We start from the raw sequence: 14,338 nt of genomic DNA, 5'->3' as shown, positions 1-14,338 counted from the left end.
TTTCTATGATTCACAAACCCTCTTACAGCATGTAATAAAAATCCAAAGATCCTCTCCCCCTCAACAAATGCACAAATGCTCATGACACACATAATACTGCCTACAGTTTCAGGGCACTCATGGAGCCCCAAAGCTTGTCCTGGCCTAAGAAATCTTTTCATTTTACTGATGAGAAACTGAGGCTCAGAGAAGTGGAATGGTATGGAGTAGAATCATGGAAGTGATTCCCCATGGATCAGACCACTGGATGAGTAGAAGATTCAGACCTATGGGTCAACCCTGAAGAAAGGCATTGACAAACTGAACATGTCTGGTGAGCTGACTGCAAGGGGATCTATTACACAGTGAGAAGGAAAGCTGGGGTATGAGTGCAAGTATCATGAGCGCCTTCTTTAATTATCTGGAAGTTGGTTTATAGAAAAGGATTTACACTCTTCTCTTTTGCTTCAGGGGGTAGCTCAAGATCAAAAGGTAGGAAAGAACTTCTTCCAGAGAGAACTGCCCACTAATGAAATGTGCTGCTTGAGAGGCACAGAACTTGTCACTTGACTTTTTGAGGACACAGCACAACTTCCCATGCAAGGGACTTTGGTTTTACAAGAATTTGAAGTGGGTGACCCAAACTGGACTTGATTACGTAACTCTAAGAGTCATACTCAGTCTCATACACTAGCCAGAAGGAAGCTCAGCTCTCCCGAGAGCATGGTGGTAAGTGAGGAAGTGGCGAAAGTTCAGGATGGCTGAGGCCTCGAGTATAAGGGGTGGGAGGGTGGAACCAATGGAGAGAAATGAGACTTGGAGATATAAGCGGAAGTGAAATGTTGAAGGGTCTGATGTAGTATCACGGATGGTATTCAAGAATGATGGCCTCTATAGAGCAGTGGGACAGAAGAACCGAAGCAAAGGACATTTCAGAAAGCGGAATTAGCAGAATCAGTGGCAGCAGCACTAGTAGGGAAATCAGGAGGCCAAGGGAGACAGGTTGTGGTGATGAGTTGTAGGTTTCACACAGTGAGCCTGAAGGGACAGTGACAACAGGACATGCAAATGGAAATGTCCAATGATCTGACATACTGGCAAGTAACAAGTGGAAATGCCCGGTAGGCAACGGATGATTTGGGATTAGAGTTCCAGGAGCTCAAGATGTGAGAGAGATGAAGGGGTTATCTACAGAGATGAAGTAATTTAAGTTTTCAGAATAGATATATTTTCAATGAAAAAAGTACAGCATGAATAGAAGTCTAAGGAGTTAGCCTGCAGTGCTGACCTCAGTGTGGAAATGGTATAATTAAGAAGATGTGAGGGCTTCCCTGGTGGCGCAGTGGTTGAGAGTCCGCCTGCCGATGCGGGGGACACGGGTTCGTGCCCCGGTCCGGGAGGATCCCACATGCCGCGGAGCGGCTGGGCCCGTGAGCCATGGCCGCTGAGCCTGCGCGTCCGGAGCCTGTGCTCCGCAACGGGAGAGGCCACGGCGGTGAGAAGCCCGCGTAAGCCCGCGTACCGCAAAACAAACAAACAAACAAAAAAACAAAATAAAAGAAGATGTGAGAAGGGAGAGTTCAGGGACTTAGAGGAGATCTGAGATTAGAGAGTGAAATAAAAACCTGGGAAAAAGGAAGCCTCATGGAATAAGAGTGATCAACATAAAACACTGTCTTATTTTCATGTGCATTCAACTCTGTGCTTTGGCAGGTAAACTACAGTAATGTGCATTTTGGCAACCTCATAGGAGGTGCAGTATGAGTTGTAAAGTGCTTTAAAATGGATTATAGGTATTTCCTAAATACTATTTTCTAAAAAAAAAATGACTTAGAAAATATGACTAAAACTTCTCTCCCTCTCCCCATTTCTCTACCAGTAAATAGTAATCCCTTTAAGTTTAATGAGTTTCTTCGACATCCTTACTTTAAGGAAGGTGATTTCTGCCATCGTAACGTGAGAAATAGGGAAAGGTACCTTGAGGCAACATGATGTGCTTGGGCCAATGAGGCAGCCGCAGCAAAGACTGAATTTAACATTCTGATTTCTGTTTCTTAAAACCAAATCTAAAACCAAAATTAAACACTGACTCAGATTTTCAGAAATAACTTCTGAGAAATAAAATTAATACAGCTTAAATCAGTTACTTCTCCATTTAAATATCTCTCTTGGCGATCTATGCTACAATGTCTGTAAGAGGTGATGGTTAGGAAGTGTAAGAAACGTGTTCACTCCCAATAATGAGGACCAATAAAGGAAAGACTGTGACTGAGAAAAAGTACAGGAAATTTTCAGTTTTGGTAATTTCAATGATTATCACAGTAAGCACAGCTACCATTTAAAAGTGTTTTCAAAAATCAATTTCAGAAACTAAGAAGAAGGAAGAGGACCTATCTTTCACAACACTGAAACTAATCAGGATAACAACTAAAAGGGTAGAAGGTGGGGGTTAGACAAAAAAGATGTCTCCTAGGGCTTCCCTGGTGGCGCAGTGGTTGAGAGTCCGCCTGCCGACGCAGGGGACGCGGGTTCGTGCCCCGGTCCGGGAGGATCCCACGTGCTGCGGAGCGGCTGGGCCCGTGAGCCGTGGCCGCTGAGCCTGCGCGTCCGGAGCCTGTGCTCCGCAACGGGAGAGGCCACAACAGTGAGAGGCCCGCGTACCGCAAAAAAAAAAAAAAAAAAAGATGTCTCCTAAATCGCCTTGTCAGTTCAGACCCTCTGGGCTTGGAGTTACAAAGGGCCATGTTAGGGAAAAAATACTGCAAACCACTACTCTTTTTAAGCATGGCATTATTTGAAACCCCTTCCTCCGTATAGCTCTCCTCATAAATGTATTTTCAGTGCCCAGCATACACTGACTTGGAACTCTTGACCCCAGGCATACAGCCCCTGGGCAGCATCACTGGCAAAGGAGAGGAAGAGGAGGCTGAGGTCACTAACAATGAAGACAGGGATTTCCACTGAGCTGGAGGGTGCCTAAAATCAGCTAGTCTAATTTGTCATGTTTTACAGATAGAGAAACTGAGGCCCAGAGAGAGAAATGCTGTGTTCAGCTCATCTTAAGTAAATATCAGATGCTGGATTTGAACCCAGGTCTCCTTTTCACTCAACCACAATCCTTCTATTCCACTGGAAAGGGAGTTTGGCGGGGGAGGAGAACTCTGGGGCCCCTCTCTCCAGAAACAAAGTGTAATGTGTTTGGATCGATACACTCCTTTTTGGGAACATAGAAAGTCAGCCATGGTGGCTTTGTAGAGCCCCACCTCATACTGAGGTAGATATGACTTCAAATTCGGAAAGTGGATTCTCACACATTAAACTTGAGTTTATAGAAACATCGGTAGTCGGAAATACAATATTCCTTCCCTTGCAGAGAATGTTTACTTGCAACTCAGGATAATTTGTCACATGTATTACCCACTTACAGTTGTCACTAACATGCAGAGAACCTTTATGAGAAGGCTGCAAAAGAGGCACGTAGAGGCTTTAGGTTAATATTGGATTCTTTGGTAAAAGTGAAAAGAGCCTTGTTATGAGAAGAGTGCAAAATAATACTTCCCAAGATATCAACTATTTCAGTAGCTTCAGAGTCGCAGAAAATGATGTGTTTCTGTCAATCTTGTCTTGAAGATTGACAAGATGGTTAGCATTCCAGCTCATAGTGCTATTCAACTTCTTACAAACATAGTTTATCTTGCCTTTTATTATTATTTTTAACTGTTATTTATTACACTTATGCTTCCTCCTTGTGGGAAAGATATGGTAGGATTCAAGAATTGGAAGGACTGAAGATTTGGAAACATTCAAGATACAGCCAGGAAGTTACCCCCCAAGAATCTGCCTGTCATCCGTGTCTTTCTCATCAGAGGTTTCGGTATTACACCTGCTAACGCAATACTCTCTTGCTATTTAAAATACCCAAAACAGGTATCAAAGAAAAGGCGAACCCAGGCATAATCTAGAATCAATTACTTATGGCAAAATAATCACAGTGTATAATAGGCAAAAATGACTATTTTGTATATTATATATCATTATCCAAAAAAGTGTGAGGTCCTCGAAGCAAGTACTATTTTCTCCTTAGGCTCAAGCCAAGAGTTTTGTATGTGTAGTAAGAATTCAATCAATATTTTTTTTTTTTTTTTGGTATGCGGGCCTCACTGTTGTGGCCTCTCCCGTTGCGGAGCACAGGCTCCGGACGCGCAAGCTCAGCGGCCATGGCTCACGGGCCTAGCCGCTCCGCGGCATGTGGGATCTTCCCAGACCGGGGCACGAACCTGTGTCCCCTGCATCGGCAGGCGGACTCCCAACCATTGCGCCACCAGGGAAGCCCCAATCAATATTTCTTGAATAAATTACATTACTTAGTACAGATTTGTTAAGGAATAGGTGGGAGAAAGCAAGTTATTTATGCAAGTTGGTTGCTTCAATCAAATCAAAACTAGACTTAATCTAGCGAAAGTAGGCTAGATATAGGCATAAGTTTCCTGTGGAAAGGTAGGAAAGGTGAGAGGACAGTTATCCCTTCATGGCTTACTGCAGGTTGCACCCCCACCCCCAACTCCTTGCCATGGGTGGGTGTGACGGTGATTTGTACCAGAGTTAGAAGGTCAAGGACTAACCCAGAGGAACAGCCACCAAGTAGAGATTAGGCCGCTATCCTTCCTGTTAGCCTCAGTCCTCTGAAGGGCTGGTGAGCAGAAGGGGGAAGGTGACATGGGTACAAGGATCACAGTGATTTCAGATTCCCTCCTGATTCTCTCTCCTGGCCGCTCCCACCACCATGCCCCATTCCACGTTGACTCTGAGTTGTGAGAACACAGTCTCTAGACCTCATACTTACTTAGCAGCAGCATCTTTTCTCAACTGTTCATGCTTCATGAGGAGATTTTTCCGGTCTCGGAAAGCTTTTCTGACCTTGTACCCTTTGTAGACAGCCTGGATTTTGAAGGCAGCGATGTCCTGTATGGCTGCGATGGACAGGGCACCGTGCTCCAACATGAACTGGATCACTTCATGGCGCTCACCAAGCAAAGCGTAATCGAGGGGAGTGTACCTGAAGCAGGGAGATTTTTTTTTTAAGTGTCAGAATGTAGTTCAGGGCACAGTTAAACTGGCAATATTACGCAGCAGAAGGGAAACTCATTCTAAGATGTGGAAATGTTCCTCAGGCAAAGCTATCTTCTGTACTCCAGGACTGTTCCTTTCTTCTCTGATGCACACAAAACAAGGGTGAAGCTGGGGTCAGGGGCTGTGTGCTGCTAACCATGTCTATTCCTCAGTTTTGCTAACTTGCTCACAAATCAGAACACACGATCACTTTTCTTCTTCCCCATGTTCCAAGTAATTCCTTGCTTCTATCTGAAAAAAGCACTGCAAATAATATTCTGTGAGATTCATAAGTTTGCGCCCATGATTACTGATAGTTAATGCTTATGAAATGAAAAATATACCTCCAAATGGAGAGATTTAGTCTATGATAAAGATGGCCCTTTAAATCACCACAGTAAGGATGGATTATTCAATAGAGTTGGGACAACTGGGCAACCATCGGGAAAAAAAAAGATTCTTACATCACATTTCACTCCAAAATGGATGAAGCAAAGATCTAAAAATTAAAAAAAAAAAGAAACCATGAAAGTACTAGAAGAAATCATGGAAGATTTTTTTTTTTTCCGGTATGTGGGCCTCTCACTGCTGTGGCCTCTCCCGTTGCGGAGCACAGGCTCCGGACGCGCAGGCTCAGCGGCCATGGCTCACGGGCCCAGCCGCTCCACGGCATGTGGGATCCTCCCGGACCGGGGCATGAACCCGTGTCCCCTGCATCGGCAGGTGGACTCTCAACCACTGTGCCACCAGGGAAGCCCGGAAAATTTTTTAAAATATTGGAGTGAAAAGTTTTTTCCAAAAAAAGATACAAAAATTCAGAAACCTTAAGATTGATAAACCCAACTACATAAAAATAAATATTTATAAGGCAAAAACACCAATAACAAAGATAAAAGATAGTTCTTCAAACAGGAAATACTAGTGGCTCCTAACATATAGAAATATGTTCAACCTCACTCATTTAAGAGAAATACAATTTAAGACTAATATGAGTGAGCACTTTAATCTAACGCTCAGCTTAGCAAAGATCAGAAAGTTTAATAACACACTCTGCTGGTGAGGGTGGAGGGAGACAGGCTCTCCGTATGCTACCTTAATCTTTGGGGAGACACTTTGGCACAATATACAGGAATTATTCATGATCTGCCCTTGACATAGCCATTTCACTTACAGGCATTTATCCTATAGATCTGCTCTCCTGTGTGAAATGCTGTATGCACGAGGATATTCATAGAAGCACAGAAACAACCTCAATTCCATCAACAGAGGACTGGTTAAATAAAGTACAGGCCATCCATGTAATAAAGTCATCTGCATAACGTGGCCATTATTGTGGTATATGCATATATAAGGAACAATTTCCAGGATGACTTGTTCAATGAAGGAAAAGAGAAAAAAGTAAGATACAGAGCAGTATTATGGTGTGCTCCACTGATATAAAAAGAACACATCCCTGTGTGCTCATCTATGTAAAATATATCTCTAGAAGTTTCCCAAGAAACTAGTGACAGTGATGCCTCTGGGGAGGAAGCTAGTTGCCTCAGAGATAGGGGTAAGTGGGACACTCAGTTTTACTAAATGCCCTTAAATTTTGTATACAGTATGCATACCTTTTTTGATAAATATATTATTTAGAAAAGATGGGTATTAGTGTCATATAGTTATGTATTTGAATCTCAGCTGACTACTTTCTAGATGTGTGATTTTAGGCAGATTCCTTTAAAAAATATATCTTCTCTTGGGACTTCTCAGGTGGTGCAGTGGTTAAGAATCTGCCTGTCAATGCAGGGGACATGGATTCGAGCCCTGGTCTGGGAAGGCCCCACATGCTGCGGAGCAGCTAAGCCCATGCGCCACAACTACAGAAGCCCGCGCACCTAGAGCCCGTGCTTCACAACAAGAGAAGCCACTGCAATGAGAAGCCCGCTTACTGCAACAAAGAGTAACCCCTGATCACTGCAACTAGAGAAAGCCCGCATGCAGCAATGAAGACCCAATGAAGCAAAAAAAGAAAAAAAAAAGAATCTTCTCTACATATAAATATACACAGAAGAAAATAAGTCATCTATACTCCCACACTCAGAATTAACCACTGTTAATATCTTTGCAAGTATGCTTTCCTTTTTAAAAGAAAAATGATTACTACGTAAAAATGACACATAGTTTAAGAATTCAAACAATGCAGAAAGTACAAAAATTTGAAGTAAACACCCCAAATTCTACCATCCAACAATGGTAATGATGGTTGTCACTTCCTAACCAACTTACTTGGTGTTTCTAAGCCCCGCTTTTCCCAATCAGACTTGGCATGAAGAGATAATGAAATAATCAATGTGAGGAAGATAGCAGTGTTCCTGGCAAGAAGGAAGCAATTCATAAAAGTCAGCTGTGATCGTTGATATTACAGGACATACACTGCAGCACAGTTAGTGATAGCACAGTCACTTATCACGAATATTATTTGCATAGGACTGAAACCAGTACTTATGACTACGGAAAAACCACCCGATCGGATCCCTCTGGGTGACTATTGCTGAGTTAGTGGGTCAGAGATGTTGGGAGGAAATAATCAGTTGATCGATGAGGTGGCAAAATGATGATTATATGGATGCATGATTAGACACAGAAAAGCATCCAATGATTATAGAAAAGAAACTTGCTCTTCAAAACTCACATAACAGTCACAGTAGGATATAAAAGGAAGAGGTTTTCAGTAAAAGCAAAGGGTGATTTGATCACTTTAGTAAGGAAACTATAAATTCAGAAGGAAGTCCTAAATGCTAAAATTAAGGAACCCGCATTTTAGGACAGCTTGGTCTGCCACTACTGTTCAGAAACCAGAAGGCCATGAAGTTGAGGTGCCTATATAAACTTTAAAACATTATTTATACATAAATAGCATTTTGTAAATTCAGGAGAACTTTTACAAATTTCACTATATACTCTATCAATAAAACGCCTTTCAGGGGCTTCCCTGGTGGTGGCGGTGGATAAGAATCTGCCTGCCGATGAAGGGACACGGGTTCGAGCCCTGGTCTGGGAAGATCCCACATGCCGCGGAGCAACTAAGCCTGTGAGCCACAACTACTGAAGCCCGCCCGCATGCCTAGAGCCCATGCTCTGCAACAAGAGAAGCCACCGCAGTGAGAAGCCCGCACACTGCAGTGAAGAGTAGCTCCCCACTTGCCGCAACTAGAGAAAGCCCATGTGTGGCAACAAAGACCCAACACAGCCAAAAAAAAAAAAAAAATGCCTTTCATGACTGTACTTTCCCCAAGAGAAAAAAAATCATCAGAGTTATAGAACCACACAAGAGTAGAGCTGAATTGAATTTTAGAGGTTTAGTTTAACACCTTCATTTCATAAATGAATAAACAGACTCAGAAAGATTAAGCAACTTACTGAAGGTCAAGTTACTAGTTACCTGCAAAATCTAGATGAGGACTAAAATCACATGACTCCCTGTTCATTAATCCTTCCATAATTCATCTATCAGTTATTGAATATATATGTCCTATAGAATGAAATTGCTTCTAAATCAACATGCAAATAACATGTATTTTTAGTAAGCTTGATCATTTTTTCTATAATTACTAATATATAGTGTCTTTCACATAGTATACAAACAGTATTATCAAAATTTGGCGTATGAAAATGAGGCCCAAATTATACGTTTACTTACAAATATGACAAAAAGAAATGACATGGGCATAATATACCCTAAAGAATGCTGAACTGGAAGTCAGCAGACCTGTGTGACCCTGGGCTTTCTCTTCACTTCTCTGAGCTTCTATTTCCTCATCTGTAAAAGGTGAAAGGAAGGGGAGAAGAACTAGATCTCTCAGGCTGAAAGTTGCATTTCAAATATGTTAAATATTTTTATTACAAAAAAATTATATTTTTATTATGAGAAAATTCAAGCATAAACAAAAGAGAATAGCATAATAATGCTTTATATTCTCATACCCAAATTTAATAATTAGCAAAACTTTTGCCATATTTGCTTCATCTATCTCCTTCCTTTTTATTTTTGGTCACGTATTTTAAAGCAAATTCCAGGGGAATTCCCTGGCGGACATGGTGGTTTCACTGCCAGATCCTGAAAGCCGAGAAGCGCGGCAAATAAATAAATAACTAAATAAAGAAACAAATAAATGAAGCAAATCCTAGAGCTCCTATCATTTAATCTCTCTGCATTTTAGATTCATCTATAAATAATGTGAACATAACCACAATGTTCTTGTATTAACAAAATTAACAGGAATTCCTTAGTAAGATCTAATGCCCACTGTAAATACGTGTTCTCCTGATTTTCTCAAAAATGTCTTTTTTTTTTAACAATTGGTTTATTCAAATTACAATTCTCAGTCAATTTTTTTTTTTTTTTTTTGCTATACACAGGCCTCTCACTGTTGTGGCCTCTCCTGTTGCGGAGCACAGGCTCCGGACGCGCAGGCCCAGTGGCCGTGGCTCACGGGCCTAGCCTCTTCGCGGCATGTGGGATCTTCCCGGAACGGGGCACGAACCCGTGTCCCCTGCGTCGGCAGGCGGACTCCCAACCACTGCGCCACCAGGGAAGCCCTCTCAGTCAATTTTTGATTCAGGGAGACACAATCCAAATATCTAGCAAGGTTTAAGATTGACATCTATACCTAGTGTTTAAGCAACTGACTATATTTTGATTATTACTATCGAATTTTTCTTCATCCCAAACTCAATTTAGAAATATTCTAGTGCTGTGAATACTCCCATCTATGTCAGAGTATGGCTGTCAGATAGTTATTGACTGAAAATCAGCAGTAGTTGCCAAAAATTATGTCTATACAGTGCACATCTAGTGGTTTTTGTCAATGCACGCGAAGTAAAAATTAGCACTACATTGATGGTAACCAGTCAAGAAACAACGTAGATAAAGACAAGAGACAAGATTCAACTGGACTTGCCATGTGGGAATGGTTTGATGGAATAAGTAGAATGCCTAAACTGGAATGTCAATAAACATAAAAGGCAGTGCCAAGTCCGGACATTTGTACATCAAGGTGCATGGCTGATGAAACATTAAAGGAGACTGGGATATTGCCACTGTTTCTTTTTATCTGTAGACTGGCAAGTACACTTAGGAGGATCTTTCCTTTGGTCTTTTGGTCTGTAATTAACATATGTTTACTCCAGCAGGCAGTAAGCACCTTAATTCACATGCTTACTTAGGTCTGAAATTCAAGGGTTAGCATATAAATGGAAATTGAATTACAAAATATTACTTTTTAAAATTGTTTCCTAAAAAAATAGCAGTCAGGCAGTAAACACTTATAGAATACATCCTTATCTTTCCCTTTTGTTTTTTCGGGTTTTCAAAGGGAGAAACCTTCAGCACCCTCACATATCTGTTTTAAAGTCAAAACCTCAGCCTTGAGGATTTCACTTGGCTTTCCAGTCTCCTTAAACGTCCAAATGCCTAAATCTTCAAGTCATTTTTTTTTGTTTTGCAATTGTCATTTGACTATAATAGAGACAGTGAGTTCTTTTTTTTTTTTTTTTTTTTTTTTCCGGTATGCGGGCCTCTCACTGTTGTGGCCTCTCTTGTTGTGGAGCACAGGCTCCAGACGCGCAGGCTCAGTGGCCATGGCTCATGGGCCCAGCCATTCCGCGGCATGTGGGATCTTCCCGGACCGGGGCACGAACCTGCGTCCCCTGCATCGGCAGGTGGACTCTCAACCACTGCGCCACCAGGGAAGCCCAACAGTGAGTTCTTTATATAATTGTTACCAAGTCCAAGCTTGCTCTGCTCACCGCACGACAGGCCAATGAATCGAAGATGAGGTGTTGAGGCAAGGAATACTTTATTTGGAAAGGCGGCAGACCAAGAAGATGGCAGACTAGTGTCTCTGAAAAACCATCTTATCTGGGTCTGGATGCCAGTTTCTTTTACAGAATCAGAGAGGAAGAGGCAGTGGGGAAGTAAAATAAAAGGGCAACCAGTCTTGCAAAGCATCTCCTGGAATGGCCAGCCTCCATGAGGGGATGTGTTGGTTTCTTTTTTCTTGCAGCCATTCACAGATGGGCAGTGTTCCCTGAGGCAGGCCATTATGTATGATTATAGTAACAAAAGGAATGAAAAGCAAAGGTTAAAGTCAAAGAAACAGATCCAGTGTGGAGTCCGATTTAGCTCTTCCCAGTTACATATCACTCCCAAAGTAAGGCACACTAATCTGCTTTATCTAAGTCTGCAAATGGTCTAAGAATTCCACATAAGTTTCTAAGGCTGGTAAGAAGCAGGGTGATGCTACTGGGAGCCTGAAAACACCGATTTGACAACTCAACAGTTATTTACTGAGCATCTACTTCATGAAAGGCACTGTGAGCAATATAGAGATGACCATGATCTTCAGGAGTTCTCCATTAATAGGGAAGACAGATTACATAAAATCATAATATAATGTGAAATGTGCCAAGTGCTGTAAAGATTCACAGTGTAGGGAGAACACAGTTTGGGACACATGACTGTGGGACAGAACAATCTTCTTAGACGAGACTGAATTTGAACAGGGGAATGACATGATTAACAATTATATTAGCGATATGATTTAGAAAGTCTACTTTGGAAGGTGACGAATTGAAGGAGGGAAAGATCAAAGGAAGGAAAACAAGTAAGGCATTGCGATAATCCCAGAAAGAGTCAAAGAGGGCAAGATCTAGACAATAGTGCTGGTAATGAAGTGGAGATGACAGTGTGAACCAAGGAGGGGTGCTGAGTCTGAAATAGAGATTGAGAACTCACCAGCACCCAAGTGAGTATGGAAGCCTTGGTGGTTGGTCAGGTCCCCAAAGGAGACAGGCTGAGAGAAGAGATCCAGTCCTTGAAGACTGTTTATATTTAAAAAATAAAAAATGGAACAGAAGCCAAAAAAATGGAGAAGGAGCATGATTAGAAAGAGAACTGGGGGACTTCCCTGGTCGTGCAGTGGTTAAGAATCCACCTGCCAATACAGGGGACACAGGTTCAAGCCCTGGTCCGGGAAGATCCCACATGCTATGGAGCAACTAAGCCTGTGCGCCACAACTACTGAGCCTGTGCTCTAGAGCCTGTGAGCCACAACTACTGAGCCCATGTGCCACAACTACTGAAGCCCCTGTGCTCTGGGGTCCATGTGCTGCAACTACTGAAGCCCGTGCGCCTAGAGCCTGAGCTCTGCAACAAGAGAAGCCATCGCAATGAGAAGCCCGTGCACCGCAACGAAGAGTAGCCCCCATTTGCCACAACTAGAGAAAAGCCAGCACGCAGCAATGAAGACCCAAAGCAGCTCCCCCCTCCAAATTAAATAAATAAATAATAGGGCTTCCCTAGTGGCACAGTGGTTGAGAGTCCGCCTGCCGATGGAGGGGACACGGGTTCGTGCCCTGGTCCGGGAAGACCCCACATGCCGCAGAGCGGCTGGGCCCGTAAGCCATGGCCGCTGAGCCTGCATGTCCAGAGCCTGTGCTCCACAACAGTGAGAGGCCCGTGTACAGAGAAAAAAATAATAATAATAATAAAAGAAGAGAATTGGAGAAATTCCTGGGCGTTCCAATGATCAGGACTCTGTGCTTCTACTGCAGGGTTTGATCCCTGGTTGGGGTTCCCGCAAACTATGAGGCACGGCCAAAATAAATCAATAAATAAAATAAAATAGAAGAAAATATACTGTCACAGAAGCTTAGAGAAGATATAGGCTCAATAAGGTAAAGAAGAGGAGGCAACAGAAAGGAGATAAAGAAAAGCCAGTGAGGGTGGGCAGAGAAGACATCATGAAAACATCATGTGATTTATCAACTAGGAATTTGTCAGTGACCATTCAGACACAGATTTCAGTCTAAATGTGATGATGAAGAAATGGAGGCAGGGAAGACAGTGTGAGAAGGCAAAGAAGACAAACTTCAGAAGAAAGAGAACTGGAGAGTAACAGATGGAGGTATAACTAATGGGGAAGGGTTCTGAAAGAAGTGGGAAAGATGAAGGCCCCATGTCTCCTCTAAGACAGCAGACCTAGAGAAAGCCTCTTTCCTACAGTTTCCCACCTCCTGACAGAAGGAGCTGGTGGTGACCAAGAGTGTGGGGATGGTGTCACTGCAGGGCCACTTGAGTGACAGCATCCATGAGCAATGAAAACTAAAGCACAGACCTGGGCTGGGGGGGCTCAGGTATGCAAATCTGATTACCATCTTATTCGCTACCTACAAGTTACTAGAATCTTCCTAGATCCAAGACCATCAAGAATCTCTCTTGCTTAGACTTCACACTATGTCTAGTCCTTTTTATTGGGCCTGCGTTCTTGGACGACAACTCCAGCCTAAATCCGTGGATCTCATATTATGCAAGGAATCTGTATTTAAATTAAAATCCCAAACTTTCCTCTTAGTTTCTCCTTATTTTTTCATGCTGCATGGTGGCACCTCTGTCCACTAACTGATAATATCCTCTTCATCAAGAGAAACTTCTTGAATATATAACACATTCCGCTGGCCTAACTGAATTTGTAGTCCTGGTCAGTCAGGACTCCCCTGACTTGATGCTACTAGCCAAAAGCCAGAAGCCCTAATTTCTTCATCTGGAAAATGTGAGCTTGCCCTAGGTAATATCTAAAGTTCTGAGTAGCTTTAAAATCCCATGATTCTAAATCAACACTGCATAGAACTTTTGTTCTTTTCTTCTGGTTCAGAATTTCTTAGTGTAGTGTTTCCTTATGAATATACTTATTTCTGAACCAATATCTAAATTTGAGATTTTTTAAATATGGCAGAAAGCATGTGAGATGAACAACAATATATTCCTTTTATCAATGGCTTACCTCTCTTCATTGTTTTCCATCTGATTAGGGAAAGCAGCAAAGTCTAGTAGTAATTTAATGGCATCAAGGTATCCATTGTTACAGGACCAGTGCAAAGCTGTCCTTCCCTATAAGCATAAAGAAAAATCAAGTACATCTGGTGTCGGTATTTTTGGACACATAGTTATTTATGATGACTCAAATATATAAACACTTCTCTCAAATTGCTTAATTACAAAAAGAGAAAATATTAAGTATACAGTGGAGAAAATGGACTGTATCTTAACCAAAGGATCAAAATTAATACTATGTTAAGAGGCATCAAATGTCTCCAGAAGTGATACTCTGAGAATTCAATATCACTTATGCAATATTCCAACCCAAAATGTAAAACTTGAATCTAATTATGATGAATCATTAGGCAAACTCAAATTGAGTGAAATTCT

The 14,338-nt window shown here is 42.1% G+C and overlaps 1 protein-coding gene across 3 annotated transcripts in view; it reads right to left on the bottom strand.

Moving 5' to 3' along the window:
* The window catches only part of INVS (inversin), a 150,408-nt gene that overhangs the window by 39,612 nt on the left and 96,458 nt on the right, over positions 1-14,338 (bottom strand). For all 3 annotated transcript variants that reach the window (XM_059070967.2, XM_059070969.2, XM_067039801.1), the window contains exons 11-12: positions 13,914-14,020; positions 4,823-5,035 (exon numbers count right to left, since the gene is read on the bottom strand). In XM_059070967.2, coding sequence (XP_058926950.1) covers positions 4,823-5,035; positions 13,914-14,020 — 320 coding nt within the window. The remainder of the gene's footprint in view (positions 1-4,822; positions 5,036-13,913; positions 14,021-14,338) is intronic.

Source organism: Kogia breviceps, chromosome 8, assembly GCF_026419965.1.
Source record: "Kogia breviceps isolate mKogBre1 chromosome 8, mKogBre1 haplotype 1, whole genome shotgun sequence".
Taxonomy (NCBI): domain Eukaryota; kingdom Metazoa; phylum Chordata; class Mammalia; order Artiodactyla; family Physeteridae; genus Kogia; species Kogia breviceps.
This window is presented reverse-complemented; position numbering and strand designations above follow the sequence as displayed.